Here is a 13,304-nt window from a genome sequence, read left to right as displayed (position 1 = left end):
TTCCAGTTATAAATTTTGGTCCTAACTCGTCACGCTGACGGCACAGGCTTGTGCAGCGAGAAAACGTGTTATAGTCTACTAAATCCAAAATCAAAAAAAAATCGTGTTATTTTAGAGATTTTTTAAATTTGTGGTCGAAAATTTGTCAGACGTGAAATGGTGATTTTAAATTCATTTTAAAGATTACATGTGGTAATAATATAATGGTCTTATTAACCTTGTAGACAATAATTAATAACCCATTAAACAGTATCACACGTGTGCAAAAAAAAATCATATCAATATCCGTGTTTGCCGAGCGTTTGTTCGACTTCCTTAACATACTTCTCGGCTACTTTCTGTTGTCTCATGTCTGCCACCTAAAAATAACGGTCAAGTATTTAAAATACAAGAAATATATCAGTAGGCAACACATTAAAACGCCAATGTATGTGATAATTTTAAATAGATTATACAAAAAATAAGGTAAAAGTTTATTATTTTATTGATAGATACTGTCGGACCGAAAGTGTTGAATCTATTTTATTACTGTAAAGACATTGTACACATTTTTTTTATTTAAAAAATTCTATCTTTAATAAAATTAGAAATGTTTTAATGATAATTGATAATGGATATAATCTTACCTTCTGCTTGATGACCCTTCTCTCATACTTTTCTTGTTGTTCTTGCTCCATGCGTAAGGCGACACCTTCATTGTGAATCTTCTCACGAAGTTCGGCACTAAAATCAAATTTAATATTATAACTACGAAAGTTTTGTATTTAGATGATTAAACGGTTTTAATCCAAATCCAACTCGACTGGGTGTACTTTTTTATATAGAAACATTTTACATTATGTACTAAAGAAATATATAACTGTTTACGTCTAAAACTTAAAGCGAAAAACCAGCTAGATATTATGGAAATATATAAAACATTTTCTATAAATAAAATAGAAAACAATTTTATAATAAGTAGATACTACAAATTACCGAGCACGTTCCTTGTCGTTGATTTGCTTCATAATTTCTTGACGATGTTGTTCAATACGAGCCTTGCGTTTGTCTTCCAACTGTAAACACATTAACAACCATTTTAGCGTCGACTGTTCAACGCACGCAGACCATTAATATATCATACGTAATAGAAAACTGGCTGGCTCGTTGGTCTACTGTTTATTATATTATAAGGCTGCAAAGCACGAGGTCTTTGGCTTAAACCTTGGTTTGGTCCAGTAAAATGTAAGTGAGTTATTCTATTAATAATTTATTTCACGGATTACTTCCCAACTTATAACATGTATCGGAAAACATGACAAGTTTTTTGAATAATATATGTAGGTGGGCCACTTTATGGTGAGTGGTCACCACCATGTACATTGCAGCTGAATAACAAATAACAATAATTCCTTACAAAGACACTGTGGTGCCAAACTTTAGGACTAATATGTTATGTCCTTTGTGCCTTTAGTTACTTACTCACCCTTCCAACCGGGACCTAAGTATTGCTGTTTGGCGGTCGAATACGTGATGAGTGGCTTGCAAGAAGCCCTACAACGAAGTGTGCAACCAAATTTGTGAGTCCGGCGTCGAAAAATTTCTGCTGTCGCTTTAACGTGTTTTCGGAGAATAAAGGGAGGGAATAGGAATTTCTAAGTTTGCACACAATTTTAATATCTCTTGCGCACTTGGTTCCGTAGAGGTTAGCCGCCGTGACCTAATCAATTAGCTGGACATAATTTCAAAATTATGTTATTTAATTGAATGAATACCTGTTTCTCTTTACGAATGAACTCCTCGTTCTGTCGAGCCGCGTTGTTGAAGCTCTGCTCGTCTTTGGCTATCTCTCTAGCGATTAAACGATGTATATCGGTAATCTATACGAAAACAAATAATTTCACATGATAAATTATATAACCTTTTAACAATCCGTACTAATATTATAAATGCACGAGGCCGTGAAGCCGTTGCTTCTGCACCTGAAGCTTTCCATTCGTATTTGATTTGATGTGTCATGTCATTATGGAAGTAAAGGAATGCGAACGCACTTGTGAGTGTATATACATATATTTGATATTATGATATAAGTGCTTCGGTCTAGAGGCTATATTAGGCCACTGATCTCGAAGTTCTGGGTTCAAATCTCTTAGATCGGCTCGATAAATGTTATTGGGTTATTTATCGAAAAAATATCAGTGACAGCGAAGTCGGGAAGTTGGAAGTGTGCACTCCCATGCCTAGATGGTCCTGCGTCTGGTTTGCTGTCCCACCGGATAACGAGAGTGAGGGTATAGAAAGTGCACCTGGCTGATCTCCCTTGAGATTAGCTGCTATTACCGAAATCGGTCAGGACAACATCGTATACAATATACATATAATTAAAGCTAAATTTCAAATTTTTGCAGATCTTCCCAATTAACTATAAAAGGTATGAATTATTCGCGTTAAATAATAGAATAACTGAGAAGAACAGAATTATGCTTAATTATATGTGGTATAAGTTGTTCAGTGTTCTCATCACCTGCTGGACTCTCGCTTCATGCAATCTCTTCATTTCTCTGTTCCTCTTTATGGCGGCCTCCCGCTCTTTCCGTCTGTATTCACGTTCAACGTCTTCTTGGATCTTCAGATTGCGGATACGTTCCAATTCTTCTTTAAGTTCTTGTTCCGCCTACAACGTTAAGCAAGTTAATTAGAATAAACTATTTTTTCTTGTGAAGCTACACAAAACCATATCATTTCAACTAGTGAATAACTTGAAAGCTGATAAAGCCAAAATTTCATCATCAATTATCATCGATTGAATTCAGGTGCCCCAGCCACCCAAAACACTACGGGAGTGATTGTATTTGGAATGGTTTCCTGATTGTTTTGAATGACAAGTTAAAAGATTTGGTATCTATTACGAAAATAAATAAGCAATACTAAAAAAAATATTGTATATAATGTTGAAAATAGTACACAAGTAGAAGGAAAGCAATTGACAATGGACATATTATACGGAGATATGCATGTCATATTACAAGAATAGAGAAAAGAGACAAAAGGAATACCGAAAAAAATATGGATGAACAGACGGATGATGATATCAGTTAGAGTAGACATGAGAATCCAAATTTAAATGCGCCGCTTAAATGTTCTAAGAGAAACTAGTCCTTTTATGTAGTGAACGTACGTTTTTAACTTTATCTAATTTCCAATACTAAATACAGATTTTTTTCGCTTGAAAATATTTATTTATAATACTTTACCTTTTGTGCTTTAGCGATATGGTCGATGCCTTTTTGCTTAGCCGCTTTAACGGCTTCCGCCTCTGCCCTGTTCTTCGCTTCGCGCTCTTGCTTCTGTTTAAGAAAGTTTGCGATGCGAAGGTCCATAATACGCTCTTCCTCGTTTTGTAGCTGTTTGTAGTAGAGCAGTTCCGCGTTGCCTAGCCGTATTTTATTGTTATAATTACAATTAATTTAAGTCAAAATAATGCAATGAATACAACACGTGAATTTAAAAAAAAGATTGCGAACAAACTCCAATGATTTTTCACGTGCTTAAAATGTGTAAATTAATTATAATTTAAATATAACTGTTAGGAATATATCATATTAGTAAATAGATGTAATATTGTCTATTATATATAATATTTGACACTACATCAGGAGGTTTTGTAAGAGTACTCTATAGTAATAATCAGCATATAATGTAAACTGTAACTAAACAAGATCAAGAATTCAACAGTGATAATTCTTTTATTATTAAAACATGCAAAAATGGCGAAACTATCATACGTCGAATGAAATTGTATGATACAGTCCCATTAACTACCCGTGGAAGCCAAACTATTTCCTAAAACCCTTATGACCCCATTGGCCTCTTTAGTGTAAATGGATATGGGACAACTACAGAGACTCAAGCCAGTTGAAGAATTCATTTAAAGGCTCAGATTAGGTACGTCAAATGGTTCTCAGATTCATCATCGCCGAGATTTTGGGGAATGTTTTGGGGATCCATTGTCCAGCAAAGAGACATTTACGGATTGTTAGTGTTATATTTTCGCAAAACATTCACCTTGATCTAGAATTTCCTTAAGCTTGGCCTGTCTCCCTTGCTTCTCTTTGAGCTTTTGTGCCTCATCTATTTGCATTGCTATGTTTGCTTGATTCACTCTAATGCTTTCTTCTTCTATGCGTTCTGCCTCCATTATCTATTATACATAAAAAATATAAATAATTATTTTGAAAATAAATTAATTTTGGAACCTTTATTTTAAGTGTTAAGTTTTTTAAAGTAACGTTATTTAAATCAATTTGAAGTTTGAAAATGGTACTGGTAACCGAGAAGCTATCTGGAAACCGGCTGTCATGTTGTGGGCATGTTATGCGGAGGAATGAGGACCATGTTGTGAGAAAGGTTTTGAGAATAGACGTGGATGGATATAAAGGTAGGGGACGACCAAAGAAACGATGGATGGATAGTGTGAAAGACGATATGGTTAGAAAGAATGTTACTTGTGAGATGACGTCCCACAGAGAAGTATGGAAGAAGAAGACATGCTACGCCGATCCCAAGTAAAATTGGGATAAGGGCAAGAGGATGGAACGTTATTTAAGTCAATAAGTTGCCGACATAATCAGTGAATTCTATCTGGTTTCAAAAACGAACTAGCTTGATAAATTTAAGTAAAAGTTTGCAATTACAATAATGTCTGATAATGCTAAGGAGATATTTAGAAAAACCAATGTCCTGATATTTTGTAACCTTAGACGTCTCATGTGCTTTGATCTGCTCCTTCAAGGCAGCTAGATTTTGCAAACGGAGGTGATGTCTTCTGTCTTCGTCTTCTTCAGCTCGACGTACAGCAGCCACTCGATTTTCTTCCATAATCGCATCCAACCTTCATAGAGAATAAAACAAAAATTCAAATGAAAACACCATTAAAACTTTGAGTATCATTTGTCTTCTATACTATAGATATTTTTAGGGAAAAAAGGCGAACTACCTGAAGATAACATTTATTTCCCATAGTCAGCAGCAGTATAGAGCCAAAAGTCTTAGATGTTATGTCTCTTGAACCTTTACCTACACTTGCTTACTATCCCTTCTGAGGCTTAACTAAGTGGTTAAACCTCAGAAGGGCGTGAAAAGAACTATCATTGATATTAGACACATATTAGTTGATTGTTACAAATTCTTATGGTCTCAGTTCAAGGTTGAATATTCACCTGCGTTCTTCCTCATCGAGTTCCTTCTTGACGAGTTCTTTTTCAGCGATCTGTGCGTCACGGATGGCATGACACTTGGAAGCGAGTATGATGCGATTGCATAGTCTTGGTCCTTGGTAATTATTTGCCCGAAGAACTAGATACAACATAATAAATATTTTATTTTCATCTTTAAATCAATAATATGTAATAAAAACGGATTGCTTTGCTGACGTAATCTTACTTTCAGCTCTTGATAACGTATGAGCAGTTTGATCAGGTCCTTCTAACTCAGGGTCTGTAGCACCGGAGGCTTCCGCGCCAGGCTGCGGCTTGAGCTGCTCCTTCAGTCTTTGCTTCCTTTCTTCGGACTCCTTGGCCGCTTTCTGGATCGCAGCTTCTTGATCGTGCATAGCTTGTAATTGCTCTTCTTGGGTTACTATCTGATATGCATAAAAATAATCGTGATACAAAGCAAGCATATTAATTCTCGAAGCCGTTATAATTGATAAATATGCATCTACTAGGTTTAATTACATATATTATTTAAAACAAACAATAATTTTAAGGTTGGAATACATTTAGTTTACCAAACAAACCTTAAACTAATGGGGATAATTCTACTAACAAAATCTTATTTTATTGCAATCTAATTGGAATCGTAATCGTTGTACTTTAGCCGTTTTCCTATTCTAATTACACGACTCAGTGGCGTTGAATCGATGTAGGATCGAAAATGTATTGAAATCGTTAAACTTAGTAGAACTACCCTTGTTTACTTAAATGTTTCTGTTTTTTAACTTCCATTAATTAGGTCTTAACTGGAATGATATGACTACTAAGAACCGGTGAGAGTTCCAAAACATTTACGTTAAATTGAGTACAGATAAGTGGCGATTCAAAAGTGCTTAAAATTAGTATAATTTGATTCAATTAAATATTAAGTAATTCTATCAAAACAAACCTTAGCCTGTTTCTTCAATCTTTCAAATTCATCCTTCTTCATAACAGCTGGGTAGAAGTTGGGTGAGGTCTTTGGGATCAGGAGAGTCCTCCAGCCTCCGAGCTGCGGAACTAGGGTGTACTCGTGTTTTGGGAGCTCGCATTTGTGGATCGGACGCTTCGTGATTGGAAACTTGAGGCGACATTCCGATGGTCTGGCGAAATGTAAATTAAATAATGTTATTTTATCATTATAGGGTGAGTTGAGGAAAAATTGGAGTGGATCGTACTTCATACAGTCGATAGAAGCAGTTTTATTAGCTTGTATGTAACTCGAATTATTCCCAAATTCCTAACTACATTGCCTATCTTCCTCCAGCTTACTGTACATATACATACGCTCAAGCGAAAATGGCCCAAGCTCATAGTGCTTAGAAGCTTAACCGAAGATTAGAAAACGGGCTTTTCGTGTGTTTTGTTCTTAGTATCTCAATTTCGTACTCGAATAAACTCCAACCTCCTTGTCAAGGCGATAGGAGGCCTTTGCCTTTGACTATTATACAAATATCATTCTATAAATATTTATTTAAAAATACACTAAGCACTTCAATCGGTCCTTTAGGTTTAAAGATTCTTTATAACATAAGCAGCCCGTAAATGTCCCACTGCTGGGATAAAGGCCTCCTCTCCCTTTGAGGAGAAGGTTTGGAGCATATTCCACCACGCTGCTCCAATGCGGGTTGGCGGAATACACATGTGGCTGAATTTCGTTGAAGTTAGACACATGCAGGTTTCCTCACGATGTTTTCCTTCACCGCCGAGCACGAGATGAATTATAAACACAAATTAAGCACATGAAATTTCAGTGGTGCCTGCCTGGGTTTGAACCCGAAATCATCGGTTAAGATGCACGCGTTCTAACCATAACAAGCGCCCGAGTGTAAGCAGTGTAGAACACTGCAGTTAAAAAGATATTCAAGAGACTTTCTAGAGCGCCTTACTATGGTCCAAAGCTTGACCATCATCGTCGAGACGCCCATAAACGCGCAGCGTCCTTGTATATTGCACCACCTACAGTACTGAATTAATTCGATATATTTTACCTAATAATGCAATTTTATATAATTTTAATAAAAAAATTACCTATGTAATTGATAACATCCTGGTTCGCCTTTACTTATAGCATGGTATTTAATGTTTTCGTGCAAATTTTTCACAGCTTTTGGCATATTGTAAATTGAATAAATATCAAAAATTAAATAACCCAACAAGTCGTCATGACTTTTAAATGTACGTTGCTTGGAAACAAAATGTTTTATTTAGTTCTTGTTTACCCATCGATAAAGCAAATGTATCGATAGTGCAAAAAAAAATCAAATTAGTTTGTTAAAAATAACATTATTATTTTATCTATTTATCCAGTAGTTGTTATTTAATATTGAAGGTAATAGAAAATTACTCAAGCGTATCATTTTTTTATTTAAACTCAAGATGAATAAATTATATCTTGATATCATTGTTAATGACAGCTGCAAAAAAGTAAATAATACCTATGCACACTAGTGGCGTTATGAATAAAGATTTGTCGATAGTTTCAAATGTTATGTTTAGTGTGTTTATATTTGTGTATTATAAGACTACACGAAATATAATAATTATATATATTGTATTAGCATTTCGGCTTGAGAGGACAATAAAAGCTAAATTGCATTTACTTAGTTGCATGAGAAAGTGTGTACGTCCATGGTCAGTCCATGGTACTTTAAGTATGAAGAAATATTAAAAATAGTCAAAGATTTACGTTTTGTTTAACTTGTGATTGTAAATTCTTTAACAACAAAAAAAAACAATTTTGTAATATCATATACCACGAGTATCGATATGTTATCATCAATCGATAGTCATTTGTCATAATATCGATATGACAAATGACGTTCAAGTGCAACACTAAAGTCGTGTTATCAGTTACCTTTAAAAATGTATAAAAGTAAATAAGAAACTCATGTAATATTCGGTTAATTTAACGAAATGTTTAACTCATTTACTTGACTAAATTCAACTACAGACGACATGTTGAAATACGGTGTAATATTTATTGCATAACGATGAAATAGGTTATTTTTCTATAGAATATAATAAATTAATTAATTAAAAGCATAAAATCTAAATCAGTGCCATGGAAAATAAAGGAAAACAACCACATAGCAAGTCTTACTTCGCGCCATTATTTGTAAGTAACATAAAAAAAAAAATTAAGATATAATTGTTACATCAAATTAAAAGACGCTTTTACTTTGATATTTAATAAGAATAGTATTAATGCGAACATAATCTCTACTTTTCACTCTCATTAAACAACTATTGTAGTAGGTATTAATTCAAACCCAAATATTCATTGTGTCAATGAGTATTTTTATCTTAACACATTGCATGTATCTGATGCAATATGTTTAGGGTTAAAAAAAGCTTAAAGCAAATTAGACATATAGTTTACTTAATATCTAATTATCTTTAATAATAGAGTAGTTATCTTTAATAATTGCTTTTTTTATTGTAAAATGATATTTTATGAAATAGTATTGACAAATAATTTTACCAATAAATAAATTTCTTTTATCTTAGATTGGCTTAAAACGGAATACCTAAAGCTATAAGTCTATCTGCATTGTCTGGTAATAATTTATGTATTGTATATCAATTATAAATAACTTTCAGGCAGGCGCTGTAGCCGGTGTTTCAGTAGATGTGACCCTCTACCCGTTAGACACGCTCAAAACTCGGTTGCAGAGTCAACAGGGATTCCATAAAGCCGGCGGTTTCTCTGGAGTTTATAGAGGTAATATTATATCTTTCTGTTATACATATTTGTATTGTCGCAGTGAAAACAAATTCTCTTATTTTTATATACATAACTCCATAGTTCATCATAGAAATTACATTACAATGTATATAAGTAAGTAATTGAATACATGAAATCTCAAGTTAGGATTGATCCCGCAATCTTCTCTTGAGATTACCTCATTCTTAACATTGAACATCTCAATTTTCTACTAGGCATTTGTATTTAAGTTACACAAATATTTAATTAATTATACAAATAACTTTTATTTATGATAGTCAAAGTATTTATATATAACCAGGGCCGGATCTACCATATTGCTTTTTGGGTTTCAGTCCAGGGATTGTCCAGTGGATTTAAGGGGGCCCAGCTAAGGCTAGTCAAAGTAAAAAATAGACAATAATACAAGAGAATCCATAATTTTATTAAATTAAACAGATCGTATGGTTTGCAGCCCTGTGACTCTACGTTCAGATATGTCTTAGATGGGCCCCTAAGTAGTCTTAACCCAGGGCCCTCTAAAAGGGCCGGACCGTGCCCTATATATACAATTTAATGATTTTACATTTGTTTTCTTGTTTTCTCAAAACATTTAAAAATGAAATTAATGGATGTTTGTTAATTAATTACAATTTGTTTTACTTAACTGTTTGATGTTATGAATCTTTTGTAATACAATACAATGTAACTGAAGTGAATGTTTATTGTTATGTATGGATAAGACTTAAGTGGAAATTTGATTGGTTTATGTACAAATGAATTAATGCTTGAATATGCATGTAGTACAATAACTGTTACTGTTTGTTTCTTGTTTAAATGATAAATACAAATTAACAAATGTTCGGTATGTTACAGGCTTACTAACAGTGGCAACAACGTCTATACCTACAACGTCATTATTTTTCATGTCATATGAGACCACTAAGAAAGCAATTGAACCGATGGTGAAGACTCAGTATGCCCCACTTGTGCATATGTTGGCAGCGAGTGTCGGGGAAGTGGTAAGTCATATTTATCTGTATATAATTTACATTATGAATGTGAATTTTAAATACTTCTATAGTGTGTTGAATGTCAATGTTTATGTGTTTTGTTTAGTCTGTATGGTTTAATTAAATTAAATAATATATTAGTTAGGAGTAGACAAACAATGATTTTATTGACTCTCACTCTTTATTGACGACCACTCTTCGTGAGCTCATCCGCATGAACAGGGTTGGTGTTAGGTATTATATGTTCTTCTCTGTACCCTGTTCCCTGACAATGTTTCTCCTGTATACACGCTTGCGCTTGGTGTTTTATCAATGAACAGAGGACCAATAGATATCCGCACTTTTTCCGAGAGAAACTCCTCCCTTAGTCCGTTACAATGGACGGCGAACGGGACACTGGCGTTGGTAGTGCATTGCCAACAACCATCGCCCCAGATGATAAGTTGAGAATCGAATCACCCTGACAATGTATATAAAAAAATTCATAAGGATTGATTAAATAGTTAAGATGTAAATGGGCTAGAAACAATCTCTTTCGCATTTATAATAATAGTTAGGATTAAAAAATTGGTTATATGAAAAAATGTGTTAGAATATTACATATTGTTTGCCTTTTTGCCGAAAAAAAAAATCCTCATGTCTTAGTGTAGTTTTTACCTCTGTATTGTATCTGTAACTACTCACCTTCGAACATCATCATTGACCTAATTTTTTTCCAGATATGTTAAAGATAGCGCCGAATGTTATCTATTACACAATTTGTAAACTAAACTAAGCTTTTAGAACCCACACAAGAGAGAGACAGGAATATCTCAGATTTATAAAAATGTCTCTATTAAGAAAATATTTTGTATAATATAATAATAATGATTGTAATTTTCAGTTAGCCTGTATTATCAGAGTTCCTACCGAGATAGCAAAACAAAGGAAACAAACGTACACCGGCTCTGAGAAGCGCAGCAGCATCCGGATACTTGTGCATGTACGTACCACACCTTCATTGTTAATTAATTAAAAATAGGCCGAATTTGCGGCTTGTAAAGTTTTAGGCGATGGGCCGATTGAGATATCATCTTGCCTTTCTGACCATACCGATCTTTTTTGATGCCAATTTGACCTTACATTCCAATTGACCACGGAACTGAACGAGGTTCCAAACATTAACGCCAATTATTTCTATACTAGCTGTGACGGCTATCGAAATGTTCTCAAATCGTGGAGATACGACAAATGGTGATTTTTAGCGGTTAGCGGCAGCGATATATTCCTTGAATTGTAGATTTTATGCAGCCTCATTGGTCTCGGCTTATAAGGTTCCAACGAACTATGTTTGAATTCGGGGTCAGACAAGTTACTGGGTTTTTTTTCTTATCAAGGAAAAGCCCCTAATCTGGAAGTTTGTATAATTTATGCTCCCAGGGTCTGTGCCTGGAATATGTTTGCTCTTGTTGGAAAGTCATCTAATCGGATTATGAAAGGGAGAGTACTATAACAGGTGGCATTTGCTCGTGTCCCTTGAGAATTACCGCTGTAGCCATGATCGGTAAGGAGGATATAATCATGAATACATGTCATGTCATGTCATGTCATGTCATGTCAATCACAATTACACCAGCACACCCTTCAAATATTCAGCAGTAGATGGCATTTCTATGATGTGACATTTAAAATATTCTTTTTATTTTCAGGCATTTCACACAGATGGTTTCCGCAATGGGGTATATCGTGGCTTCTTGTCCACCGTTGTGAGAGATTTGCCGTTCAGTTTTATCGAGCTGCCGCTGTGGGAGCTGTTCAAAACCCTAATCAAAGACAGGAATGATGGACAGATTACAAGTTTTCAGGTAACCATGCTTATGAGTACATTATATGATAGTTATAATTGCATTTGGTCGGTCCCGAAGGCGAGGTATCATCTCCTTCGAGATGTGCGCAGAGCGGGCTGAGCGGGTCGGCGGCGGGCGCGCTGGCGGCGGCGGCCACCACGCCGCTGGACCTCGCCAAGACGCGCATCATGCTGGCCGACGACTACGCCGCCACGCGCAAGGTGCGCATCCGCCCCGTGCTGGCCGACATCTACCTGCAGGCCGGCCTGCGCGGCCTGTTCGCCGGCGTCGCGCCGCGCATGACGGCCTTCATGGTGGGGGGGTTCGTCTTCTTCGGCATCTACGACTATTCGAAGAATTTGTTCGAAAAGTATTTCGACAGATAGCCTCTGTGCTCTGCGCGCACGGATGGACGGACTGTTTTTTATACTAGTGCATATTTGCGGTTGTTATCGTAGTCACCGAAGTTTCTTTTTTAGAAACGTATCTTTTAGATACATATTTAGGTTGTAGTGTGTTAAATTACAATAAAGATTTTTTTTTTTACAATTTTGCTATCGATTTAAAGTAAGGCGCATTGAATGTTACGGAGACGCGGTCGTTTGTTTAAAGTTGTGGTATTAATTTATTATGGTATAAATAAATTATACGTTGACTTGTTAATTTAATCGTTAAAGTTTATAAACAAATATTTATTAATAAATGTTGAAAGAATTTTCAGTCTTATTTATTAACATTATAATTTATATAATATGTATTTATAATTTGGTAATCATAAATATAATTTAATCTCGAGGAATATAGTTTATTTAAATCAAATAGTTTAAGCTTGTGTTTGGCGACTGATGGGAGGCTATTTTTTTAATTTTGGGTGGAGATTGCTCGTCTAGAAAGACTTCACACATTTCTTGAAGGCATTTTCAATTTATACGTAGCGAGAAATATCCTGGAAAAGGGTTAATAGCCATTCGAGTCCGAAACGGACGAGCAAATAGGTCACCTGATGGTGAGTGGTAACCACCGCCCATAGAGAACGGCGCTGTAAGAAATATTAACCATTCCTTACATCACCAATGCGCCACCAACTTGGAGAACTTAAGATGTTACGTCCCTTGTGCCTGTGATTACACTGGCTCACTCACCCTTCTAACCGGAACACAACAATACAAAGTCAGTACTCACTTTTGTTGTGTAGTAAATAAGTAATAAAAGTAGTAATTCACAAAAAAATATATTTACTTTTTACAACACTAGTGATTATGTTAACTTACGTTGAATTTATACATTGATATACATTTTAAACTAAACTTTAGAGCTAGAATTAATTTTTGGGTGCGATCAATACAATCGAAAATTTTAAATCGATCACAACCAAAAAAAACCAATCATTCATACATTATTAAAAATCAATAACGAAATTTAAAATTCAAAAATGTACAAAATAAAGAAACAATTTTTACAATGTGTGTAACCTGCCTTGTTTAAAAAGTTGCGTTCAAATCGATTTTCTTTTCGATAACTGTGCACG

At 34.9% G+C, this 13,304-nt stretch overlaps 2 protein-coding genes across 3 annotated transcripts; one reads left to right on the top strand and one right to left on the bottom strand.

The window, feature by feature from the left end:
* Positions 1-31: 31 nt before the first annotated feature.
* LOC125073549 (cilia- and flagella-associated protein 45-like) lies at positions 32-7,348 on the bottom strand. The gene is made up of 12 exons (XM_047684409.1): positions 7,263-7,348; positions 6,142-6,334; positions 5,422-5,620; positions 5,199-5,334; positions 4,735-4,870; positions 4,045-4,180; positions 3,234-3,412; positions 2,504-2,653; positions 1,755-1,859; positions 976-1,055; positions 627-723; positions 32-359 (listed from the first exon to the last, which is right to left on the bottom strand). Exons 1-12 carry the CDS (start codon positions 7,346-7,348, stop codon positions 279-281), a joined length of 1,578 nt encoding a protein of 525 aa, XP_047540365.1. The 3' UTR covers positions 32-278.
* Positions 7,349-8,054: 706 nt separating this feature from the next.
* Positions 8,055-12,491, top strand: LOC125073280 (S-adenosylmethionine mitochondrial carrier protein-like). Of its 2 annotated transcripts, none has more exons than XM_047684040.1 (6): positions 8,055-8,349; positions 8,835-8,955; positions 9,814-9,959; positions 10,834-10,932; positions 11,639-11,794; positions 11,887-12,491. In XM_047684040.1, exons 1-6 carry the CDS (start codon positions 8,296-8,298, stop codon positions 12,160-12,162), a joined length of 852 nt encoding a protein of 283 aa, XP_047539996.1. In that variant the 5' UTR covers positions 8,055-8,295; the 3' UTR covers positions 12,163-12,491. The 2 variants fall into 2 exon arrangements, with proteins under 2 accessions (XP_047539996.1, XP_047539994.1); XM_047684038.1 differs by having other exon boundaries at positions 11,877-12,491.
* The last annotated feature ends 813 nt before the right edge of the window (positions 12,492-13,304 follow it).

This window comes from Vanessa atalanta, chromosome 24, assembly GCF_905147765.1.
Source record: "Vanessa atalanta chromosome 24, ilVanAtal1.2, whole genome shotgun sequence".
NCBI classification, from domain to species: domain Eukaryota; kingdom Metazoa; phylum Arthropoda; class Insecta; order Lepidoptera; family Nymphalidae; genus Vanessa; species Vanessa atalanta.
Note: the sequence above shows the minus strand (reverse complement) of the source record. Positions and strands in the feature narration are given on the sequence as shown.